The 27,917-nt window shown below is 33.7% G+C and overlaps 1 protein-coding gene and 1 long non-coding RNA gene across 2 annotated transcripts; both read right to left on the reverse strand.

The window, feature by feature from the left end:
* Nucleotides 1-7,404: 7,404 nt before the first annotated feature.
* On the reverse strand, nt 7,405-11,277 carry LOC149417197 (uncharacterized). Its single transcript, XR_016303233.1, has 2 exons — nt 10,919-11,277; nt 7,405-8,561 (listed from the first exon to the last, which is right to left on the reverse strand). It is a non-coding gene; the product is annotated as an uncharacterized LOC149417197 (long non-coding RNA).
* Nucleotides 11,278-20,399: 9,122 nt separating this feature from the next.
* Nucleotides 20,400-27,683, reverse strand: LOC149417198 (uncharacterized). The gene is made up of 8 exons (XM_089640555.1): nt 27,634-27,683; nt 26,946-27,062; nt 26,702-26,863; nt 26,215-26,483; nt 25,586-25,654; nt 24,587-24,744; nt 21,134-21,361; nt 20,400-20,453 (listed from the first exon to the last, which is right to left on the reverse strand). The coding sequence occupies exons 1-8, from the start codon at nt 27,636-27,638 to the stop codon at nt 20,400-20,402; spliced, it is 1,062 nt and encodes a 353-aa protein (XP_089496681.1). The 5' UTR covers nt 27,639-27,683.
* Nucleotides 27,684-27,917: the final 234 nt, after the last annotated feature.

A 27,917-nucleotide genomic window follows, 5' to 3' on the forward strand; every position in this document is an offset into this window, starting at 1 on the left:
TTGCAAAGCACGATAACATAAGTCAAGATGCTAGTAGAGTTTTTTTGAACTTTTTAATATTTAACTTTTTTACTTAAGGCGATGCACTACGTCGTGTAACATTTTAAATTGAGCCGCTATCAATAACAACCCTTACGTAGATGGCGATAAGGTTTAAATTCCCGCTTAACACCATCCGCCTGTGTTGATTTATGCAAGATAAAAACATGGCCAAAAAGTGCCTTTTATTTTATTTTGTGGATGTTCAGGCATAAATATTTAATTTTTTTTCTATCATTTTATAAATAAATTAATTTGCCACATTATACAATAAAATCATAACCGAAAATGAGGTTCGTAAGTAGGATATTTTGAACTTTAAAGCAGTTTTCATAGGCCTTTACACTATTTTTTTCTGGGCTTATAAAAAGACTTGTCTAAAAAATACTCGATTATTTCAACGGCCAAGATGTATTCTACTCGCAGTATTTAATAAAAGCATCTGAAACATTTCTAGGTGACCAAATTTTCAAACCAAACACATGATTTTGCATTACTAGGTATGGCATCGCCTTAATCCTTAAATTACGTCATCCTGTTAGATGCTTTTATGTTTAAAAGATATAAACATTACTAACCGACATGTTAATAAAAAACTCGCACATGTAAATCATAAAATTACTTTAACCTGATAAAAACACTTAGCAGAATCATAATCTAGAATCCCTTTTGAAAACTGACAGCTTCTTCCTGTGTGAAAAAACTTCGTTTCATGATTTAATGCTCTTATCTTTCAAAACCTCTTACATTTTGACAAATCACAGAGTTATAACATTAATAAGTGTTAGTATTAGGTTCGAGGTTAGGCTATGCTATTTGTGTAAAAATGTGGCATCTTAGACATGATTCAATAACGCGTTGACTGAAGCAGCTTGAATTTTGACACCATTAAAATTGGGCTACATAAAAGCAACAATACTGTGCTATTTTCTCTCAGATGTCACGAACCACGCCTTTACCAGAGCAGGAATTTTGCTGAATACGTGATATTTACGTTAAATTCATTTAATTTGGATTGCTGGCAGGTACTCTGGATTTCTCAAATTAGTCGTCGGTGCAAGTGAGTTGACGGTCATCTTAGTCGCTAATATTCTTATTCTAACAATTAACAAAATTAAATGAAATAGTCTCAGTAAAACATGTAATAAAATAGAAACTAAAACAATACTATATATAAGACAAATCACTTAAACTACATCACCAACGCTACTATATATTGTATGAATCAACAAAGTGCTTTTAATTTGTAGCCAAATTTGTTACCCAGTTCATGCATCCTATTGGTTAGTGAGTGTGTCTGATAGTTTATTGTGTATGCATTGCAGATGTTACATTTTGCCTTGTGTTCCTAGTTTGTACATGTAATTTAATTTAATAGTGGCGACGAGGGCAGGGCTGTCAATTAAGTTGTTAATGACTCTGTAATACAACCAGGTCTGACATTATTCTCCTGTCAGACAGCATTATTAAATACAATTGATAAAAAAAAACTGACATTATAAATGTATTCAATTGGAATTTTGAACTTGTGCCGAACTCGTTCTATATTGTTACAGTGAACTTTATACAGACGGGACGAAATAGGTGATCCTTTAACAACAACCCAGTCCCTTTAATAAAGTTCACCAGGTTTGTTATTGGGTATGTGGTTGTGGTTGGGTATGTCATCTGGTTCTACTGTATGTCTCCACAGGTATCTGAGCCTAGTTTCCGCCAGGAAATTGGCACCATAAGTGAATTGGAGTCTCTTCATCCTCTTCACATTTCCTACATCTATTGGTATTTTCCACTCCCAATATCTGCATGTGTCTCCTGAGATGGCAGTGTCGTAGCGTTGATATTTTAACTTCTTTGTTAATTTTATATTAGCACATCAAAAAGTAAAAAATATCTTTGTAATATTAAAAATTAATGTATGGTATCATCCTGTATAGCATTTATTCATAAAATTAACAGTTTACCTGTTTATATTTGGAACGGTTTGTGTACATACAATGTATTTACTTAAATATTCAAAGCCACAGACTGACTGATGTGGCTGATTTTGAATTATTCCCATAAGTACTTCTCACAAATCGTCGACTAAATTGACTGTATTCAGAACTTATGAATATACTTGTGAGGATGTTATTTGGCCTTTCAAAAGCTCCGCAAATACAAACATATCTTTGGTAACACTATTTTATTATAATTTTTCATATTTTAATATTTGAAACTGTTATTTCGTGGTGGAATTCCATTATAAATATATATAAAGAACACAATTTTAAACTTTTTTCCACTTGTTTTTTATTTGACCGTGACCGGTTTCAGCCTGTTAGGGCCATCTTCAGACTGGTACAATTTTTGTCTTAAACTAGGGTTTATATACATAGGCAAATTACATTGAGGGGAGGGGTTAACATAGTAGGTTGATTTGAATTATGAGGGGTTTTTCGTGAAATATGATATTTCCCAAATAAGTATTGTTATTAAAATCAAATTAATTTATCTGTAGAACTATGATAATTATGCCTATTAGGACTATCAATTTAAGGATTTACCCAACATAAAGCTATCGGTAATCTATTGTGTGGTTAGGAAACATATTTTAATGGATTTTATATAATTCAAATACATATTTAGGATAGGTGACACACTGATTATAATGGGTATAGCAACGGAGATTTAGCAACTGATTCTAATTTTGTGTTCATAACATTGTTGGAGTTTACTTTTTTAGTTAGGCGGGTTATCTCTAATGACTCTAGCCTATCTAATTTATGACCTTTGTCGCAGGTATGTAAAAATTTTACATCTCTATCCTTGTCAAACGAGTGTTTATTCTCAAGTAAGTGTGCCGCAACATTCGACATTTCGCCTTTGTCATTTACCCAGCTTGAAAAATGTTCTTTTATTTTAATTTCGAAGAATTTCTAATAACTATTAAACAATTAAATAGACTTGACTGTATAATACTATCAGAAACGCATTCATCGAGTGAAATTAATTATAATATACCGGGTTACTCGTACTATGCAACAAAATATAAAATTAACAGAAATAGCGGCGTCGCCATATTTGTATCAAATATTTACGCTGTCACAAGTGTAAATGAAATAATGGTGAATAATGTCAATTTATTAAACTTGGAGATAAATTTTATGAATTATTCATTTAATATCATTGCTATTTATCGGACACACTCTTCTGCTATAACCACATACATAGAAGAATTAAAAAAAATATTACAACATCATAGAAACAAAAAAACAATACTCATCGGAGATATTAACTTAAATATCGCTAATGACTACTCCTCTAACGATTAAGATAACTATTTAAATATGTTAGCAGAATTAAATTACATTTCATGTATAAATTCATACACCAGAAACATTATCGGACAACGACCATCTTGTATCGATCACATATTCACAAACACCAAAGATATACAAAATATATCATCTGCGGTAATTAAAACATCTGTAACGGATCATTTTGCATGTATATTTAAATATGACTACAAACATCAAAACCTCTCATTACCAACCACAACGGCCGTTAATAATACTGATAAATACAACTATAGTATTAATATAAATTCTCTCACTAAAATATTAAGTAACGAAAAAGAATGGCAAGAAATATATCAATGTAACGATGTAGAAGAATGCTGCAAAATATTTGATAAAAAACTGAGTTTTCACATAAATGCTTGTAGAAATATTAAATCTAACAAAACATCTTCAAAACTAAAGCCAATCAAACCATGGATAACTCACGGATTAATCATCTCAATTAGACACAAAGAAACACTCTACAAACAATATACAAAACAACCGGAAAATATAACATTACAAAAACATTTCAAAGCTTACAAAAAAAAACTTACATATCTAATAAAAAACACAAAGGATGACTACTACAAACAAAAACTTGAATTATCTGGAAATGACAGTAAAAGGATTTGGTCTATCATAAATGAAATTGTCGATAAAAAACATTTAAAAAATAAAACAATCAACAATGTAAATCATAATGATTCAAAAATCTGCTGTAAAGATAAACCTCTAGAAGCCGCAAATGTATTTAACAATTTTTTTGCTAATGTAGGAAAAAACCTCGCTAAAAAAATCCAACAAGGCCTTACCCCAAACGACCCAAATACTACAGTAAATAATGAGCATAAATTTGAATTATTTCAACCAACAACACCAGAAGAAATTGAACAAATTATTACAGGTATGAAAGGAGGTTCTGCCCCTGGTTTTGATGGGGTCACAATACAAACACTGAAATGTATAAAATCACAAGTATCAAAACCATTAACTCATATAATCAATACAAGTTTTCAAAGCGGAGTTTTTCCATCCATGTACAAACAATCTGTAATTATACCAATATTCAAAACCGGCAATCCGGAAGAACCAACCAATTACCGCCCTATTTCTTTACTATCAAACATTGCAAAAATATTTGAAAAAATTGCCAAAAAAAGAATAACTCAGTTCATAAAGATTAATAATATAATTCACGAAAATCAGTTTGGATTCATGGAAAACAAAAGCACAAAAGACGCCATTGCTAAATTATCTAGTACCATACAAGACGCTTTAGACAAATCATTAAAATGTGTTGGTATTTTTGTTGATCTCCAAAAAGCCTTCGACAGCATATCTCATGTCAAACTAATACAAAAATTAAAGATCGTAGGTTTTAATGACACAGCATTAAGTTGGCTAAAAAGTTATCTTCACCAAAGAACACAAGTTGTAAAAATTAATCACGCATCTAGTCTACCACTCACAAGTGATTTTGGGATACCACAAGGTACTGTTTTGGGTCCTTTACTTTTTATCATGTACGTAAACGATATTTTCAAACAAAACCTCAGTGGAACAGTTATATCTTACGCAGATGATACAATTATCATAATTAAGGGTAATGACTGGAAAATTGTAAATGAAAATGCAAATAATGACATCCAAATCCTAAAAAACTGGTTCGATACAAATCTACTTACAATTAACGCAAAAAAAACAGTTTATATACCATTCACAATAAATAAATTCAAAACTAACCCCAACATTCATATAATAATACACAACAAAAAATGTAACAAAGATGTTTGTAATGAATCATGTACCATACTAAACCAAACAACTGAAATAAAATACCTCGGTGTAATTGTAGACCAACATATGAAATGGAACAGACACATATGTGAACTTGTTAAACGCATTAGAAAATGTATCTATATATTCATTAGATTAAGAAATGTTCTCAAGATAAACAACCTGAAAAAAGTCTATTACGCACTAGTCCAATCATTACTTCAGTATGGAATCATTGGGTGGGGAGGTGCATATGAAAAATTTTTAAGCTCTGTTAAAGTGGTACAAAAACTAATTATCAAAGTAATTTTGAAAAAAAAACCAACTTTCTCTTCAGCATCATTGTTCAAAATTTTCGAAGTACCAAAAATTGAAGACCTCTATAAAAAAGATGCAATATTACAAATATATAAAGAAACTGTAGTAAAAAAACTTAAATTTAACTCATCCTTAAGGCATAATTTTAACATCCAAATTCCTCTATTTTCAACACAACAAATGCACAATAACTACATTTACAAAGGCATAATATATTTTAATAGTCTTCCCGAAGAAGTGAAAAAAATACCAGATTTTATTTTATTCAAAAAGAAAGTCAAATTTATCTTTAAAAAAAATTAATATCACCTATCAAATGTTATAACTTCAATTCATGTTTCAACCAAAATTAACGTCACAATCCTCTTTTAAGTTTATATTTATTGTACTGTAATAATGTTAATTACTGATATAAACATGAAATAATTGTCAAATAACTCCTACGCCAAGCTCAAGAGCTAGCACTCTTCATTGGAGTAGAAATTCAACAACATATGTTTTACACTATTACTTATTTTTAACTTATTTTATGTACAATGTAACAATGTTATAAGTTAAACAATAATAAAAAAAAATAAAAAAAATGCGGGTTTTGAATGATCTACCTGTTTGGCCTATATAGTAAGACGGGCAATTGGCACAGTTGATTTGGTAAACTCCTGAGTTTTCCATTTTATCCCTTTTATCTTTATTATTTATTAGGATTTTACCTAATGAATTTACATTATAGAATGCTGTTTTACAATTGTCTTTATTGGTTATCCTAGATATTTTGTTGGATATATTACCAATAAAAGGTATTTTAACCCATTGTTTTTTTGTGACATCATTTTCATTGTTGATTGTAAGACCTTGTGATATGATTGGCAGTGTGAGTTTTTTATTCTTTTTCTTTAATAAACTCTCTATAAGTTCACTACTATATCCATTATTATTTGCTATGGTTTTAATAACATTGAGTTCATTATTATAATTTATACAATTCAGGGGTATATGTAAGAGTCTGTGAATGAGTGAGTTAAATACTGATAACTTGTGAGAAATGTGGTGTCTAGATGTGTTATGTATAATGTTGTCGCTGTATGTTGGTTTTCTGTAAATTGTAAATTCTAATTTATTATTAATTATTTCAATACCTATGTCTAAAAAATTAATTTTATTTCCCCCCATTTCCATTGTAAATTGGATGGCTTTGTTGATTTTATTAATTTCTTCTAGAAAATTATCTAATTGTCTGTGAGTTCCCGTCCAGATAATTAAAATGTCATCTACGTATCTACGATAGAAGGTAACATTTTTAAATGATTTTAATTTTTCTATCTGTTCTTCCATGTGATCCATGAAAAATTCGGCCAGCACCGGTGATATCGGGCTGCCCATGGCTAGTCCATTAGATTGAATATAAAAATTATCATTAAATCTAAAGAAGTTTTGTTCTATACATGTATTTAGTATTTCAGTTATTTCTTTCCGTTCTATCAAATTAGTATTACGTTTTTCCATGTAGTTGTTAATAATTATCTTTAATTCGTTTGTCGGTATGTTAGAAAATAGGCTGACAACATCAAACGAAACCAGAGTGAAGAGAAAGGTTAAAATACCTTTTATTGGTAATATATCCAACAAAATATCTAGGATAACCAATAAAGACAATTGTAAAACAGCATTCTATAATGTAAATTCATTAGGTAAAATCCTAATAAATAATAAAGATAAAAGGGATAAAATGGAAAACTCAGGAGTTTACCAAATCAACTGTGCCAATTGCCCGTCTTACTATATAGGCCAAACAGGTAGATCATTCAAAACCCGCATAAAAGAACATTTTTCAAGCTGGGTAAATGACAAAGGCGAAATGTCGAATGTTGCGGCACACTTACTTGAGAATAAACACTCGTTTGACAAGGATAGAGATGTAAAATTTTTACATACCTGCTGTTAAAAATTGGGGATGATCCTTTTTGAATAAAAACTGGTTTTCTTGATACCACTTTACATTTATTTCAAACTATTGAAACAGGTACAATATTTATAAAGAAACTGTGCGAATAACACTGCTACGATCGCTCTGACTTATGAGCTTGTTTATTATCGAGTTATTGTTGAGAAAAGAACGAAAAAACACATAATGCGAGCCTTTTTAAAGACTTCAAAACCCACTACATGTAAATAAAACACTTGTCATCGTGATGTCTAGCAGTAAAAATGAAACCTGCTATACCGACCAAATTGACACTATTTTCTAAGCAAGGACTCACACCATTTTGGTTAAACGTAGTAACTTCAAATTTCTAGACTACAGATGTCGGTAGCCTGCAAAATTGAACATATTGCCAGGGGGCGGGATTCAAAAATTGCACTAAATTTTTGAATGATAATCTATTTAAAATAAACTATAAACCAAACAGAATAAACTAAAAATTCTTAATCTAAATATACCACAAAAATACTAACAAAATAATTCAAAATAGCAGAAATTAACAAAATAAAACTCCCTTTTTTATGCCCTACTGGTAAACTTATAAATTTAACTGTATAAATGCTGTTGAATTACTCTATTAATAAACTAAAAATAACTAGAAAATTATTAATCCTATTAAATAACCAAAAAAAAAATTCAAAAATGACTAAATTACACACGTCTGCATACTAATTTTTACATATTTAAATAGTTCAATAACACAAATAATATAGTTCACACTGAACACAACACAATTATTGTTCCCTTTTTTTTTTTCTTTCTTCTCAGGTCTTCTGCTTGATCCATCCAAGGTGGAGTCGAGAAGATAAGCATCATAGTGTAATGTACATAATCAATCCTTGGTAAGGTCCGGGACGTCAATTACAGGTTTAGTGTCTGAATCCAGGGGCATCAGACATATCTTTGTGATGGGCCTCACAAAGACTCCTTGAGGTGTTTTTAGGGTAACAACTCGTACTACTCCATCCGCTCCAGGGTGTGTATGCAGAATTCGGGCCATTTTCCATAAAGGTGGAGGTAAATGATCTTCCTTTAAAATCACCAGATCGTCTTTTTGCAGTGCCCGTTGAGTGCTGGTCTGCCATTTAGTTCTCTTTTGTAGTTCCATCAGGTAATCTTGCTTCCATCTAGACCAAAAAGATTGAATTAGCGAACTGATCCTCTGATATTGAGTTAGTCTGTTGTCCGGTATCGCCCGGACGTCTCTCTCAGGAATGATACAGGATTCAGTGCCTATAAGGAAATGGTTTGGGGTAAGAGGTTGGTAATCATGGATGTCGTCGGATAAGGAAGTTAATGGACGGGAGTTCAAACAGGCCTCAATCTGACAAATTAAGGTATATAAGAGTTCAAATGTTAATGAAGAATTGTTAGTGATTCTATATAAATGGAATTTTGCTGATTTTACTGCTGCTTCCCACAAACCTCCCTGATTAGGGGCTCGAGGGGTTATGAACTTCCACTCAATACTTCTGTTCACTAAATAATTTTGAATATTGTCGCTGTTTTCCCTCAAGCTGGTGTACAGCTCTTTGAGTCTGCTGCTAGCTCCTTTAAAATTACTAGCATTGTCGGAAAAGATCCTTTCAGGTTGTCCCCTACGGGATATAAACCTTTTTAAACTGTTCAAAAAAGCATTGCTAGATAAATCCGAAACTAATTCCAAGTGAACAGCCTTGGTTGAGAAGCAAATAAAGATACATAAATACGATTTTGCGAGGGAAGCCTTCCTCAGCGTCCCACTTTTAATTAGAATTGGTCCGGCGTAATCTATTCCGGTGATAGCGAAAGGACGACTCGGCGTAATTCTTTCGGGTGGCAAATTTCCCATGATTTGATGACCGGTTCGGGGACGACATCTAAAACATACAACACATTTATGTAATATCTTTTTAATAGTATTTTTACCAAAGATGGGCCAAAATTTTAATCGTATTTCAGCTAACAAAGCTTGAGGTCCTGCGTGTAGGTTTACATAATGGTAGTGACGTATTATCAATTCAGTTAGCTTATGTTTAGCCGGCAAGATAACTGGGTGTTTTTGTTGGTAAGATAAATGTGTAGCCAAATTCAACCTACCGCCTACATATATTAGACCATCATGTAAGAAGGGATTAAGAGATTTTAAATTACTTTTCTTGTTGACGATGCCATGGTTTTTTAATTCTTTCAATTCCTTTTGAAAGGCGTGTATTTGAGCTGATCTCAATAGACATTTCAAGCTTGATTCCAATTCAGCCACACTTAAATTGTCTGAAATTTTACCCTTAACACTTCTGCAGTTATTGACAAATCGCAATACATACGCAGTAACTCTTTTCAATTTAATAAATGATGAGAATTTTTCAAATATCTCCCATTCTTGAATATCTGTGGATAATAGAATATTTTTGCCTTTGAGTTCAGGAGGGTTTGAACACGAAATATTTGATATAGGCCAAGCGTTGACTCCCTCGGTCAACCAACTTGGTCCATTCCACCATATTGCAGAATTTATCAATTTATCTGTAGTGGTTCCTCTTGAAAGTATATCTGCTGCATTGTCGGCTGATGATACATGTCTCCATAGATCTGGATCACTAAGTTCTTGTATTTCGGCTACTCGGTTTGCAACGAAAGTAGCCCATCTCGTAGGTTGACCTTTCAGCCAGCACAACGTTATCATGGAGTCACACCAATAATGTGTGTCGATCTCCACTATATTTAACGCTTGTTTTACGTTTTTAATTAATTTAGCCAGTAGCACAGCACTACAAAGCTCCAACTTGGGCAGGGAAATACACTTCAATGGCGCCACTCTTGATTTGGACGTTATTAAATGTGAATGCCGCTTACCGACATGGTCCACCGACGTAAACGCAGGCTCCGTAAGCTTTCTCAGATGAGTCGCAAAAACCGTGTAGTTGTAGATATGTAGATTGCCTGCAAATAATTTTTCTTGGTATTTTCAACACATTTAGTTGAATTAATTCTTGAAGGTAGGACCTCCAGGGTGCTAATATTTCATTAGGCAATGGATCATCCCACGCTGCTTTAGACTGCCATAACTTCTGCATTATCAATTTGGCTACAACTATAATCGGTCCTAGAAGACCTAATGGATCGAAGGTTGATGCGATGCAAGATAATATCTGTCTTTTACTCTCGGTTCGACTTGATGGTTTCATTATTACATAAGAAAAATAATCAGATTCATTATTCCATATTAATCCTAATATTTTCTCAGTCTTTGGATTGTCAGTAATAATTTTTTCAGAATTGCCTGATTCGGCAATCTTAGCTTGGCCCGACTCGGCTGACAACTCCAAGACATTGGACCTCCATTTCCTCAAGGTCATCCCCGCAGACAAAAAGATGTTGATTAATTGCTCTTTTAACTCTCTACAGGATTCCATGTCATCTCCTCCGGTTAACAAGTCATCCATATAGAAGTCATTTTCTATGACCTGACTAGCTCTAGGAAAATTTATATTGTTATCCATACCAATTTGCCGTAGACTTCTAGTGGCTAAGAAAGAGGAAGGCCCCAGACCATATGTGACTGTCTTCAGACGGTAATGCTTGAGCACCTCCTGCGGCGACTCGCGCCACACTATCTTCTGCAGGTCACGGTCCGCTTCACACACATTAATCTGGCGGTACATCTTCTCGATGTCAGCCGTCAGTACTACTTGATGTTTCCTGAAATGCAATAGTTGGGTGTATAAGTCCTTTTGTATAACAGGTCCTGTCATCAAGGCGTCATTGAGAGAAATTCCATTTGAAGTTTTGGCGGAGCCGTCAAAAACGACCCTCACTTTAGTAGTAGTGCTTGATTCTTTTATTACAGCGTGATGAGGTAAAAAATAGCATTCACGATCCCCCTTTCAATTCAATTCAGTGCCGGCAACCCGGGCGTTTATTTATTATTAGTTATGTACATACATGATTTTTCTCCTTACCCTCCTCACTAGACAAAGTCTGTTCTGAGGCTGGTAACTAACAATTTCTAATTACATAAAAACAAATAAGTGGTTAAAAAAGAAAAAAAAAGAAATATAAATATTATAGTAAAAATAATAATAATAAAATAAGAGGAAAATCAGAAATTAGAAACAGAGTAGAAAAAAGAAAATATATAATTTTAGATATTAAGAATATTACTTATCTCTCTTCTTTCTTTGACATTCAACCAGTTTAAAAATCTTTTGAATACCCAATTCAAATTATTAGATGCGACATAGGTCTTTGTTTGGGCTACAAACTTATTGAATATATGTGGTGCCAAGTAAGATTCATGTTTTTTGGCAAAATTTGATTTGATATATGGTACTTGTAATTGATTGTGTGTGTTTGCTCTTGTGTTTTGCGAGTGAGTTATGAAGTGTGGTGATATTTTTATGCAGTTTTTGTAGATGATCTTCTTTATGAATAGTTTATTTATGTCTAATAGGTTATTGTTGATCATTAGCTGTTCTGTCGGATGTTGATAAGGCTTTCTGAACATAATTCTGATTATTGTTTTATGATTAATTTTAAGTGATTTGAGATGAGTCTCTGCTGCTGCTCCCCATACTGAAATACCATACATAAGAATACTTTGACAGAGTGCAAAATATATATTTTTTAGCTGAGGAGTGACATAATGTTTCGAATTGTTTTGAAGATGTAAGAGAGTTTCCGTATTTTTTTTGTAATTAGGTTGATTTGGAGATCCCATTTTAAGTTATTGTCAACAGTTAAACCGAGATATTTAATATTTTGCGCATAATCAATTTTGTCACAAACACAGCGTGAGTTAGTTAATGAGGTAACTGTGCAGGGGTGAAGATGAAGTTGTGGGTGACTATCTGGCTGACCAGCTAATGTTTTACTGAAAGTTAAGTATTTAGTTTTAGAAATATTTAGTGTCAGTAGATTATTTATTAGCCATCTATTTACTTCAGTCATCCCTGTTTCCGTGTGTTTGAAGACGTTTTCCCATGATTGGGCTTTGAATAAAATTACAGTGTCATCTGCATAACTGATTACTTTGTACTCTATGTTCCCTAGGCTTATCTCAGTTAGACTGTTAATGTAGATGAGAAACAGTATGGGACCCAAGACGCTGCCTTGGGGTACTCCATACCTGTTGCCTACTTTGTCACTTTCTTGATTATTTATTTTTACAATTTGTTGTCTATTTTCAATGTAGCTAATGAACCATTTTAGTGGTGGACCTGTTATGCCAATGTTTTTGAGTTTTTGTTGGAGTAATTTGTGTGAGATGGTGTCGAAAGCTTTTGCTAGGTCTAAGAACACTCCTAACACCTTTGAACCGCCATCTAGGTTTTTCACTATGTAGGTGGTTAGTTCCGATAAGGCGTCTTCTGTTCCCATTTTCACTCTAAACCCGAATTGACGGGTGGAGATCAGTTTGTGTTTATCAAGGTATGCGAGCAGTCTTTTTTTCATAGTTTTTTCTAGTAGTTTCGATAGCGAATTTAGCAGAGTGATTGGTCTGTAATTTAAGATAAGCGTTTTGTCTCCCGATTTATGTATTGGAGTAATACAACCTATTTTTAGGTGATCGGGGACAATGCCGAGGCTGAAACTTTGGTTGAAAATATGTTGAAGTGGTATAAGTATATGTTCTCGGAGACTAATCAGTATATGATTGGAGAGGTTATCTGGGCCCACAGCGCAATTTGGTTTGAGAGAAATAATTAAATCTGAGATTTCCTTTTTAGTTATTTTGTGAGCATAAAACGAATGATTTGGTTGTATGGTAGAGGATAGTTTGGTTAAAGAGTCTTCTGTTGTGCCGTTTTTTAGAAGAATTTTTTCAGCTAAGTTACATCCGACTTTTGCAAATTGGGAGTTAATAAAATTAGCTATTTTACCAGGTTCATTTTTTGTAAGGGTTTTGTTTCCATTTATTAACAGTACTTTGACTGGTCACACACCTCCATATGACCTAATTCCTCATATTCACGCATGAATTGTATATATTGTGTCTTCAATTCGGGATTTGACACAAATTTTCTTTCTATATTTTTAAATCTTTTTTCAGCAGTGAGCAATGAACTTCCCAGCTGATCAATGCATGCTCGACGCGGTAAACTTACTACGTATCTACCGTCGTCTTGTCTAGTATGAGTACTAGCAAAACTGGCTTCACAAGCCTTTTCTTCATGATTTAGAATCTTAGTGGGATTAATCTCCTCCAATTTCCAAAATTTTTCTATTTGATGACTTATTTTATTTATAGATAAATTACAACAATCTGATACAGGCCTTTGCTTTGGGTACATGTGGATTGGTCCTGATATGATCCATCCCAGTTGCGTACGTTGAAGTGTTGGTCCCGATTCGAGTTTCAATCTATCGTTGGTTAGGATTTCCCAAAAGCTCTCCGCGCCCAACAGGATGTCGATGGGTGCAGCTATATTGAAGTTCGGGTCAGCTAGCTCCAATCCTCGTGGTAACTTGAAGTCTTTTTTCGCCATTGTCACTTGTGGTAAATTTGTTGTAATCTCCTGTAAAATCAGACATGATATTTCACTTTTATAATCAGTATGAAGCGAATTCATCTCCACTGAAATTCTCTTTTTTATGTGAGTGATGTTATTATGGATCCCAGAAACGGGTTTGTTTATCAATTCACATGGTAAATTTAATTTATTAGCAAATTCTGCTCTCATAAAATTTGACTGGGCCCCTGAATCAATCAGAATGCGGGCTTTAAAAATTTTATTGTTACTACCCACAACTCCTATGTTGGCAGTTGACAATAATATTATTTTTTTCTGCTTTATCCGATGCAGAAAAATTCGATACTGAAACCTCGTTATCAGCATCCATATTGGAGGCCTCCCGCAGAGGTACCTCATTGTGTAGCAAGGTGTTGTGATTATCTTTGCCACAACGCCTGCAAGAAAAGGTTGCCTTGCAACTCTGTGCCTGGTGACCCACCTTTAAACATTTAAAACAAGCTTGGATTGATTTCGTAGCATCAATCCTCTCATGTAATTTTAATTTTAGAAATTTTTTACAATAATAAATATGGTGACCTTTCTCGTTACAATAAATGCAGTTGTTAGCCTTTACTGCTAAAAATACTGATGAATCTTTTTTGCAATTATTGTTGCCTAGTTGTGTTTTATGTAAGCTAGAAAATTTTTTCTCAGAAGCGTTCATCAGTTCCAATACTTGGGCTCTAGCAGATAAACATTTTAAGAATTCCTTTAACGTCGGTAATTCGTCTTGTAATATATATTGTTCCCAATTTTTTCGGGTAGCTGCGTCTAATTTATTTGATATTATATAAATAACCAATGGATCCCATTGATCTACCTTGACCCCGATATTTTGTAATGCCTTTAAACTAACGTTTGTTTCATCAATTAGATACCTCAATGCTACAGGCTCTTCTTGTTTCATGTCTTTTAATGAAAATAGAGCTTGGATGTGTTTATGAACGGTAGTTCTTAAATTTGCATAACGTTCATTTAATAATTCCCAAGCGGAAATGTAATTTAATTCAGAAATTTCTAGATTAGCAATTATCTTTAATGCGTTTCCCTTTAAAGTTGATTGCAAATAAAAGAATTTTTTTACGTTGCTTAAATTTCTATTGTTATGGACTAAAGTCTTGAAGGTTTCGACGAAATTAACCCAATTTTTCTGATCGCCATGAAATTCCCGTAATTGGAGGTTGGGTAGTTTAATTTCCACCTTACTTTGATCGACGGATTCGATCGCACCTTTGGCCGTTGCCAAAACTGAGAAATATTGGTTTTCGAAAGCTTCTCGTTGACTATAATTTTCAATTTCGTCTGAATCCGGTAACATTTCAATTTTCTGTTGAACTGCTTCGAATTCATCTAACAATGATTTCACCCGCTCATATCTTAATTTAATTTCATTTACCGACAATGCATTTAAGGAATCCGCGAATCGGGTTAGTTTTCCTTTGATTACGCCGCGTTTGTTTATTAATGACTTCATATTTTCCATTTTTAATTATATTTTGTTAATATCGGTTGACAATTATTTTATTTTAGCAAACACCCGTTTGAAAGAATACCACGACAATCTTGACAATACTATTTGAGAACACTATTCAATAATATTATATTCTTATTTTCAAGTGGGTAGTGATTTTATTTATAATATTGACTCTATTTAAGATTAATCTCGTTTAAATTACATGAGACCTGAATAAACATAAAATGGATGATAGGAAGGAAAGCACTGAATACTTATCTCAGATTTGCGATGTGGTCCACTTTCCTTAATGATTTCCAGTTTCAATCAATTTTGTATCCTTTTGGCTGCTGGTTCTTTGTTTTTTTTTACATACAATCTCCTGATCGTAATCCGGTTGAAGGATCAAATGTTAAAAATTGGGGATGATCCTTTTTGAATAAAAACTGGTTTTCTTGATACCACTTTACATTTATTTCAAACTATTGAAACAGGTACAATATTTATAAAGAAACTGTGCGAATAACACTGCTACGATCGCTCTGACTTATGAGCTTGTTTATTATCGAGTTATTGTTGAGAAAAGAACGAAAAAACACATAATGCGAGCCTTTTTAAAGACTTCAAACCCCACTACATGTAAATAAAACACTTGTCATCGTGATGTCTAGCAGTAAAAATGAAACCTGCTATACCGACCAAATTGACACTATTTTCTAAGCAAGGACTCACACCATTTTGGTTAAACGTAGTAACTTCAAATTTCTAGACTACAGATGTCGGTAGCCTGCAAAATTGAACACCTGCGACAAAGGTCATAAATTAGATAGGCTAGAGTCATTAGAGATAACCCGCCTAACTAAAAAAGTAAACTCCAACAATGTTATGAACACAAAATTAGAATCAGTTGCTAAATCTCCGTTGCTATACCCATTATAATCAGTGTGTCACCTATCCTAAATATGTATTTGAATTATATAAAATCCATTAAAATATGTTTCCTAACCACACAATAGATTACCGATAGCTTTATGTTGGGTAAATCCTTAAATTGATAGTCCTAATAGGCATAATTATCATAGTTCTACAGATAAATTCATTTGATTTTAATAACAATACTTATTTGGGAAATATCATATTTCACGAAAAACCCCTCATAATTCAAATCAACCTACTATGTTAACCCCTCCCCTCAATGTAATTTGCCTATGTATATAAACCCTAGTTTAAGACAAAAATTGTACCAGTCTGAAGATGGCCCTAACAGGCTGAAACCGGTCACGGTCAAATAAAAAACAAGTGGAAAAAAGTTTAAAATTGTGTTCTTTATATATATTTATAATTTTTCAATTCCATTATGAGGCTGATGTAAGCTTAGTGAGTAATATTAAGAAAGGGTCGCATATATGGTTTGGACAGTTGCAACGTGATGTTTGCGTGCCTACCTTTTTTATTTATAGACCGTGACTTGAAAACGTTTTTTGATTCGAGGATGTTTTCACAAATTATACGCATCCAAAACTTGAGGAGATATTTCACATTGGTGGTCAATCACCCGTGTATCTATCACTTTTAAACAAATTTTAGTGCAAATTCAATAATATCATTCTTATATTGTTTGCTATTATTTTAAGACGCGTGTAAAGCGATATGTAGAGCAACGTTGGAAAAATAGTTTTAATGTTTTGTCTTATTTGTAGTGTTGTTGTAATTTCTTTTTTACTTTATGTTACTCTGACGTTTTACTAATATTACTCGATATTTAGTTTTTTTTTAAAATTATTTCTTAATATTTTCTCATTATACTTGTAATCACATTTTACAATTGTGTATTTTGTACGTTCTTTACAATGGATTACATCTATTTACTGCCAGTATCTCCTGTATAATTAAGATATTCTCCTATGTACATCATGTATCACTGTATCATGTATAACTTTAATATAAATGATTTTTTAGGCATGTATATAAATAAATAAATAAACATGTAATGAAAGGCAAATTGTTCGGACTGTACATATTATTACTTCGACGGGATCAACAGGATTCGCCTGTTGATCAATGTGAACAATTTCGTACAAAAGAACATCCTGATTACTTCAATCCGAAATAATATATAAATATATATATTTTTTTTTTTAAAGATAGACAAACATTCCCGGGTTACGAATAATCTGAAAATATTTGAAAAACTCTTACTATCACCACAGTAAGCTAAAAATGTTGCTTGTGTTGTGATGGAGGACTTAGCCAGCCGAGGAATTGAACACACTACGTCTGGGTGAAACCCAAACGCGGTGTCAACTCGGCCACCGACCGGTCAAAATACTAAATAATTATTTTTATTGTATATGATTCGAGATTTTCACGTCCAAATGTAATAAATATTTTTAAACATAGGCCTCACACCTTGGAAGAACTCAAGGTTGGAATTCGGGAGACGTCCCAAAGTGCGGCCTTCGTCAATGTATCGCTGCTGGGGTTAATCATCTTTCTGATGTCATCTTCAGGACTTGATGTATAAAACGACATGATGTAACGAATGAAATTAAATAAACTGTTTTTCTATACGTTGCAAAGTTTTTTATAATAACCCTGCCACACCCTACATAACACCTTTTTAGTTACTTTGATTATTTATTTTTTACTTTTGACTTTTCCCTCCGATATAACGAAAGTAAACTTAAATTTTTATTATTTTTATAAGCAATAATTATTAGCCTGAAACACTCATCCACATTGAAAAATCTCCTGATAAAATATACATGACGCCAACGGGACACGCGTTCATGTCCCGTTGACGTCATGTATCTTTTATCAGGAGATTTTTCAATGTGGATGAGTGTTTCAGGCTATGGCAGCAATGTGTGGAGTCACCAGTGTGGCGGTGATGTGTGTATGTGTGTTATTTACGGTGACTGCCTGAACCGTAAATTGGTGTTCAAGGAGTTTGGATGATTGAAAAATAAAGGTCTGCGGTATTAGTTGAATTTATTCGTGAGAATGAATTTACAATTGATACAAAACGCGGAGACGGTGGTTGACAAGGTAGTGGAGAGTGGTGGTCTGATCGAAGGTTGAAACTAGAATCAACGAAGACTTCTCTTCTCGCGCCCGCCTAGCTCTTCTGGGGCGTCAGGCGGCGGATTAATTTAAAAAGTGTTGCCATATGTGGGATGGAATAAAGTAGTCCCACAAGGCTAATAATTATTGCTTATAAAAATAATTGTTACCCTTTGTGCTATGCATAAAAAATTTTGTCTTAAAAACATTAGTTTACCAAAAAAAAAAAAAATCTTTTTATTGTTTCAATCTTCTTTACTTTACCAGCAAAAGAGAAATATCGCACCAAACATCGGTTTTTTAGATAATTTTATAATATTCACTGGCTTTGAGATTCCAAAGCAAAGGTTTTTCTTGATATACGAGTACTGTACTTTAACTATTAAATTTCCGGAACTTTGTCAAAACATATTTCAGTTACGAAGGATTTATGAATCAATTTTGACAAACGCCTGACTTTTCGTTGTCATATACAGGATTTTCCAATAAGAGGTGTTATTTTGATATTCAATCGTAAAAAATCAATGGTTTCGTTGCTTGTGTGGCACATAGCGCCGTTTTGTTGAAAGTAAACGCTGTCCAGATCAATACCATCCAATTCTAGTCATAAAAAATCATTAATCATCTCTCAATAGCGCAATCCATTCACCGTAACTGTTGCTCCAGCCTCATTTTCGAAAAAGTAAGGTCCAATGACTCCGCCAGACTATAAAACGCACCAAACAGTCACACGTTGAAAATAAAAAGGCTTTTCAACAATAACTCTTGGGTTTTCCGAGCCCCAGATGCGACAATTTTGCTTGTTGATGAAGCCACTAAGGTGGAAATGGGCCTCATCACTCAAGATGATTTGAATTTGATTCACTCAAGTGAATTTTAATAATTTCAATGCGTTGTTGAAGCGTGTATTGTTCTATCTTTATTAATGACGTAGTTTCTACTTGTCAAATGTTAAAATGACAGCTTTAAAAGTAACATCTACCGAAATAGCGGGCTATTTAAAATAACACCTCTTATTGGAAAACCCTGTAGATTCGGTGCGCAACACTGTCACAAAAATGCTAAGTTTTGTAAACTGCAACTCAAAATCTTTTTTCTAGTACCACAGTCGTAAAAATGCTTTACTTTACTCTGGTTCGTAGCACTCGAGAGAGTTGCCAGGTAATATGGGGACCCGAGATGCCATACACTCAAATGATATTAAAAAGGTTATACGATACCTTTACATGTGTGAGTTCGGGTACTACCCCTTGTTATATCCCTCTGACTTCCTCTCTGAAATGCTAAGACTAGATCTCCTAGACTTAAAGTTAGGAGAAAATTGTAATGGTATTAGTAGCTCAATGGACACATTAGCAATCCTGATATTCTGGAACGCATTAGTTTTGTGTCCCCGATAACTTCACCAGAGATAGGCAGCACAGATTTTTTATTTTTCCAAGAGGCAGGACAAACCTTCCAATGATCATGTCTATGAGGAGAATGACTGCGCTTTTAAACCATCTTTCTTCAGAGATAGACGTTTTTCAATCAAACGTCAATTAATTCAAGAAAAATTATTTTAATAATACGAGATATGAAAACTGATATTATGAATGTATTAATTTGATACTATACTCGTATGCATGATATTAATTGTTAATATTGTCAAATGTTATTGTAGTCGAACGTTGAAAGAACAACTGTCTCGAACGTCGGCGACGTCCAAACGGGCGCTGCGAACGCAATGCAAATGCCTTTATGTTCGCTTCAAAAACCGACAGGCGACGTATCAGCGCCAACGCCGCACGAATATTGCATTGCATTACCGTATTACCGTCCAAATGATGTCATTGAATGATGTATTGCATCACTTCTGGACGCAGCATTACAGATTAAAAAGGAACCTCCATAGTTTTCTTACATTTCAAAAGAAATAACAGTATATATTAATAATTAAATTCTGTTTAAGTGTATTACTTATCATCATCGGATTTTGAATTTCCAACCTCTTCTTCTTCATCAAGACGCTGATTTGTGATGACTCTCATAAATTAGTATTTTCAGAAATGCATACACACAATATCAGATAGGTAAAGCCTTCTTCATTAACAACTTTAAAAAGCCCTCAAAAACATTTAGTTGACTAATTAACTATAAATGTGTCTCATTAACAAACCGTTGATTTGCTTACAAACAATATCGTATTGATTTAATTTCGCATACGCATACATTAGAGTTCACTAAGTTATGAACTATTCTCGTTTAATATGCAGCACATAGTAAAATACAGAGCACAATGTCTATCGCAGGTGGTACACTGTACTTGCATAAGGGATCGACATGAATAATTTGACTTAAGCTCTTAGCTTGTTCACAACTTGCGCTGTTTTAATGGTGTTCAATTTTCTAGATGTTATTCAATGCGAAACTTACGGCAGGATCCATTATCAAACGCAAAAGGTTCTTCTCTTTTCTCCGGGCATCCGTTGAACGAGTTCCGGTGCGAGGAAATACAACCGATGGAAGACATTTTTCAATTACGTTTGACGCACGCTAATGAACTTGATAATTTATTATTGGAGACGTTTTATAAGTGGAAATGTTTCAATAATTCCGTCAGTTGAATTGTATTTGAGTCTAATTGAGAAATGTGTATTTTTGTTGAGAACGGTGAAAAGCTGTAATTTTCCAGATAATTATATTTTGCTTCTTTTTTATGTTTGAATTGTTTGTTGGTGATCTGTTGGTTGGTGATCTGTTCGTTGGTGATCTGTTTGTTGGTGATCTGTTGGTTGGTGATCTGTTTGTTGGCGATCTGTTTGTTGGTGATCTGTTGGTTGGTGATCTGTTGGTTGGTGATCTGTTCGTTGGTGACCTGTTGGTTGGTGATCTGTTTGTTGGTGATCTGTTGATTGGTGATCTGTTGGTTGGTGATCTGTTGGTTGGGACATATGTACACATATTTTTAATCTGTTGGTTGGTGATTTGTTGGTTGAGACACGTGTACACATCTTTTTTGTCTCTAAAACTATTTTTTAGGCGTAGTTATTTTTTATTTTATTTATAACATTATATTAGATACATGTTTAAAGCAAAAATGACAAGATAATAATATTGCAATAACTGTATAAGTATATTGAAAATAAGTACAAGTGTTATTATGAATTTTCAGATCAATATTGGTTCCTAATTAGGCAGATTGTCCGTTCTAAGGAATCAAATGCTGTTAAAGTTGATAAAAATTTATTCTGTAAAATTAAAGTGTTGTTGTTGTTTTTTTATCAAAATTGAATAAATATTAAGTTTTTACTAAATGAGCCATTAATAGGTAACCATGTTAAATTTTAAGTAATATTATTTCAACCATTTAGTTATTATTAAACCGATGAAGGACATTTTGCATGTTTTAATATTTAATTCTTGAGGGATTTTATTATATAATGTCGGTCCCAGATATGTATACGACTTTAAATACTTTGCCGTATTGCTTCCTGGGACCACGAGATTCTTTCGGGTGTGACTTCTTGTGATATATTTATGATAAATTTTATCAAGATTTTATAGATTTTTGTGTACTTGACTAATAACCCTTTTTATGTAATTTTGACGAACATCGAGTAAATTAGTTAGTAATCGTATTCCAAATTTGACTAATTTTAATTAAGCCCACCGGGTGAATAACTTCGAAACTTGAACTTAATTGCCTAGATTTCATGTTATAGATTCTATAATATACTAAGAAATTCCAGGGAACAATAAAGCGCAGATTCGACAAAATTCACAGTTATTTTTGCAGTCACAGACAGGATCTCAACGAAGGTTAAAGTCCTAGAGAGTTTTTCTAAGAAAAATAGATCTTCTGCTATTAATTTAAGATTTTAAACAATAATAAAAAAACGAAATTGATTTATGAAATTTGAAAAAATGTTTATAATACTCAAATCACACGAAGGTATATGTAAGAACATCGCCAAGTTAATTATTTTAACAATTTTATATATTGTTGCAACCAGGTCTTGAATACTGAACCTTCGGCCGTGGTTGAAGGGTAGGGTTCTCGACTATATTTCAGAGGTTGCGGTTTCAAATATCACCGTGCGCAATTTGTTTAATTTGTGTTTTTTCATAATTAATTAACTAAGACAAAATATTTCAACTGGAGCTGATGGGATAAGAACCAAAATTTTGAAAACGCTGTGAACAGAAATTTCACTACCCTCAGAACTTCTAAAAAACGTTAGCATCACTTAGAAAAACTTCCCCCCAAACCTAAAACAAAGTAATGTTAAAACAGGTAATAAGACAGATATAAAAAATTACAGACCAATAAATCTCCTGACCAGTTTATCTAAAGTATTTGAAAAAGTTATCAATGCACATTTGGAAAAAAAAAATTGTGAGCCATAAACTACTCTCAGAAAACAATACAGGTTTCAAAAAACAAGAGTACCTCAAATGCTATTACCGCTGTCACTGATTTAGTTGTTAAAGACGTCGATAAAAGCAAAAAATGTATTTCAATCTTCTTAGACCTTTCTAACCACTCGAACGATCGCGCGTCAAAAAACTTTTTTCTCCGATTGCTCGCGGTTTTTTGGCGACGAATTTGAATATTTTCCGCCAACATTAAAAAAATCAAACCTCCGAATTTTAATACGGAGACATAAAACTGATTGTAGTGCTATACAGCCAATGAATTCACCTATATTTTTATAATTATTCTATATTTTTAGAATTGATAGATAAATTATTAAAAAATCTTAAACTTTATGAATGCGCGAAATTAGCGTTTTTGTGATTTGAAATTGCCGCCAGTGGCAGTTTTAAATATCTTTATAGAATATTTTCTACGTTTTTATGTTCTCTATGGCCTGTTTGATAACCACAGATGCAAGAATATAATGGGAAAATAATTTTTTGTACGTTATGCTCTCTTCAAAAGTTTGGTTAGAAAATAATTTTTTAAAATTTGAGTGCGTGACGTGTCAAAATTGAAATCACTGTATTATACTATATAATAAATTTACCACAAAAACTGGTATTACGTTAGGAAGATACATTAACTGTCTACAATTATTAATAAGCATAGTCGCCGTGTTGGCTTTATTTTATTCATTTGATGAATTATACAGAGAGCCTATTTCACGATGTCAAAATCATGGTGCTACTTTTTAAATAATTGTAAATTAGAACTGGAGATTTGTAACCATGTTTTTATATAACGTGCAAAACGAGGAAATAAGGCTTAAAATGAGATATACATCATAGATATAAACATTGCCAATATTTCAGGGGGATACTTTGAAAGTTGATGAAATTCACCAATATTTGACGAAAAATCACTACTGACAGCTACCTTAAGGTCAATCTACATAGGGTATATCGGAATATGTAAAATGATGATAAATTTGTATATATATATCAAACCTTTGTATGACCGTAGAATGGCAAATAAAATCATAGTGATAATTTTATATCTAAACGCAAAGGTATCGAAAAAAAATGGATGAGGGGAAAATAATTGATGGAACCAATAATTGATTTATTTATTAAGCCCTAATATCCTTTTAAATCAATATTACAGTTGTATGGTTACAATGAAAGAGCAGTATTTTGATTTAAACATTGTTTACACACTTTGTCATAATAAAAATGTATTCAGTTTATTGGTTTATTCATAATTTAAGAAAATCAATACATAATAATATCATTGTGCCTCGCTATAGAGTGAGATTCTAAGTATCGCTCTGGTGAGGGACCACCATTCAGAATTGAACATTGCTTGAATTGGCTTAGTTATGTTTAGTGACTAGATCTGGAAAAGACTAATACCTTGATACATTAAAATTGCCAAGAATACATACATTTCCTCTTTATTCGTGGGAGCCCATTTATTGGTACGCGCATGACGCTTAAATTGTTTTTTCGCAATCCATTGATCTGCATACCTGTTGGTCTCTCTCGCGATCAGTTCAACGAAATCTGCATCAAAGATTTTAAGAAAGGCATCCACAGGTTTGCCCATTTCGTCGGTATTGAAAGTTGGTCCCGGCGTGCCTGTGAAAGTCTCCCTTATCCCAGTAAAACGTAAGATATCATTAGACCAATCGAAAGAGTAACCTTCAGGCGGCAGAATCAAACGCATTGCCTCACTATCTACCTGGTCTTGTCTACTAAAGTCTATGGCCATAGCGGAGTTAGGTGAAACGTTGATAATATTATGATAAGGTATTGGCGGCATGCAGAAGGTATCCTCATCGCTCTCTTCGTGGTCGACGTCACTCGCTTCGTCATCCTCGTCGCTCGATCTGTCCATTTCTGAAACAACAGAAAACCCAAATTAATTTAATGTGTCTATATTACGATAACCCACTGCCTCTGGTACGGCTTATGACTCGCAATACGATGGTCGCGGGATCAAATCAAATAAATTATATTTGAATAATTAGTGTTATTTTCACACAAAATTCATTTAAAATAATATATATTATATTTGCGGCACGTTCCAGAGTGGAAGATACCCATAGTATCGCCCTGGTGTAAGACCCCATTCAGAATTGAAACGTTGCTTGAAATGGCTTTTGACGGCCGGCATAGTCCAGTGGTAACGCATTGGACTGCCATTCCGAAGGTCGCCGGTTCGAACCCGGCGTGCGCAAATAAATTTTATTTGATTGATTTGTGTTATTTCACAATTAATTAATTAAAATAATAATTAAAATAATATATAGTATATTTGCGGCACGTTCCAGAGTGGAAGATACTACCAGTATCGCCCTGGTGTAAGACCACCATTCAGAATTGAAACGTTGCTCCAAATGGCTTTAGCCGTGTTTAGTGACTAGATCTGAATAGCCAGGTACTTCCCCATCTTCCTCTTTCCCTTCCCCACTTACCTTCAGCCTCACAACATCCCCCAATTGGGGATGCCATAGTCTCACTGGCTCCAGCTGAGGCTCTTGTGAGGTATTCATATAAAAAAAAATATAAAAAGTTAATCAAATACTTGAGGCGGGCAATGTCAGGAGTCAGAATAGCACAGTCAGGTAGGTATGGAATGAAGAAAAGAGTGTGTGTGCCAAGATCGAGTTGCATGGTGGTTCATCCTCTCTGCCTACCGAAATGGCGTGAAGGTAAGTTAGTTAGTTTTATAACTCACGGTTTCCAAGTACAGACTCTTCTAGTACAGCTGCCTCGTCCACGTTACTTTTTCTGCCCATGTCTGACTCTGAAATAAAAGAAAACACAAATTTACAGTAGAATTTGGATATAATGACTTTGCATTTAACGGTCTACTGTTTTAAGTGACGATAATGTAAACTCTAGTAAGGTTTCATAGCTTTTAGTAGGAAAACGTATCCGTTTAAAGTGACCAACTACGTAAAGCGACCTATTTTAATGATAATTTGTCCGGTTACAAAACCCACCTACCAATACAGCCTCGCAACACAATGAGTCCCGTGAAGCGAAAGTGTTTTTTCAATTTAAGAAAAAAATGCTGTATTACACCGTTTAGAAGCCGGTGAATCAAATGTAATCCTCGCAAAGAAGTTCGGCATGTCTTATTTCTCACTCTGCAATACCCGTTACAGAAAAAAGATGTGTAATGATGCATCCACGACATAACAACAATACATTTTGTATGTTTGTTATGTGGAATTTTTAAGTACTATGCTTATTTCCTGCCAATATACCAACAGTGAAACTGTGCTAGGGATATCAATATAAAATATAGATAATTGATTTTATATTGAGCCCCTGGTATGACATTTCAAAAAATAAACTCACCGTTCCCAAACGCCGACAATTCTTCGTAGAATGGTACGTCCACCCACAGCTCGCTGTGATAGCCGGCTTCCGGAGAGAAGAGTTCCCCACTCCGCGATGTCCCAGGTAACGGCTCGGGAGATGCTGCACGGATAGGCATAATTGGTGCATTGGGAGCCGTTGATTGGGTCTGTGCGGGAGTGGACATCCACGGTGGTGGTACGGGTCGTGGCAACGGTGAAGGCGTCCCTTGTGAAAAGGGACACGTTGTTCTCTCCGGAGATGGAATTCTGAAAACATTTACATAAATCATAGAAAATTGTTCTCATTCACGTGTGAAACAGTAAGTACAGTATGTAAATAAACAATAAAATAAGAACTCTGTAAAATATGCACTGAATGTGCCAAATGCACAGAGCGCTGAACTTACCAACTCTCACTGTAAGAGTGGAACGCTGTCAGGAAAAAACAATAATATTGTACCAAGCATCTAAATACGATTACTTACTTTTGTTTAGTTTTTCTTGGAGGTGCGGTAGGGAGCAAAATGCGCGCCGCCTGCTTCTTGAATTTTCGGCTTTCCAGCTCTAGCCGGATGGAAGCAGGCAGGGCCCTAACAGCCTTTAGGGCCTTGACGCGATCCTCTCGCACCAGTAGCAAAGCAGGGTCGCTGTTTAAATAAATACAAATATATGATGAGTTCAACGGCCACAGCAAAGTACTTTCATAAAAAAACATTAAAAAATACTAACACTCCAGACGAGGCTGCAATTGCAGCTCTGCGTTGACGTCCACGTGCAGGTAGTCCGGCACCAGCTCGTACCCCACGTCTCCCTTTTCCTCTGCCTCCTCTTGCAGTCAGCACCGCTCTATAAATTTTAAATTGAAAACACTTAATGTAAGTACTTAAATGTTTAAATTTTGTTAAATATTGCACTAATATAAAATTTGAAAATAATTATTGGGTTGTGGAGTGATCCCTTTCCCTGGACGACAGCTGTTTCTGCACAAATTTGGTAAAAGTAAACAAATTAATTAATTATACAACTAAATTACTAAATTTTTATTGTGTGACGAAGGCTTTACACCATTTTACATGTGAAAAAGAGTCAACTTTTTGACATATGACTTAAAATAATTGGTTAGCAAATATCTGTATTAATAATGAACCAATTCAAATAAAACTTATATATATCTCTTTGTTTTGAATCACTGTGATGGAATATCTATATTTCAAATGCGCGAGTGCAGTATTTAAGACATTATTGTAAATCAAAAACAGATGACGTCTTCAGTTGACGTAATCTTACACAAAAACTTCAACCAAAACAATATAATACAAACAAACGAATTAAAAACGCATTTCAAAGATAGATAAGTCAATCATGATTACACAGATATATAATTATGCGTTAAAAACCCAATAAATTAATTACTTACGGCATTTTAGGAAGAGTCCAAAATTTCGTGAATGTTGAAAATTTATAATTTTGTTTTTGACAGGACGCCATAAAAAAACCGCGAAAACTCGTTAAATAACACTTCAAAGACAACGGATAAGTTCATAGACAAAGAGAATATATTATCAGCTATTCGATAAAACAAGTAGCTGGCCATGGAAACGTTTTAAATAATTACAATAAATATTTTACGAATGGTAGAAAAATCGGTCCATTTTTGGACCGATATCAATCGCAGAAAAATAAAAGTGGTCGATTTTTCGA

This window comes from Hesperophylax consimilis, chromosome 15 (genome assembly GCF_061612785.1).
Source record: "Hesperophylax consimilis isolate HC1 chromosome 15, BYU_Hcon_1.0, whole genome shotgun sequence".
Classification (NCBI taxonomy): domain Eukaryota; kingdom Metazoa; phylum Arthropoda; class Insecta; order Trichoptera; family Limnephilidae; genus Hesperophylax; species Hesperophylax consimilis.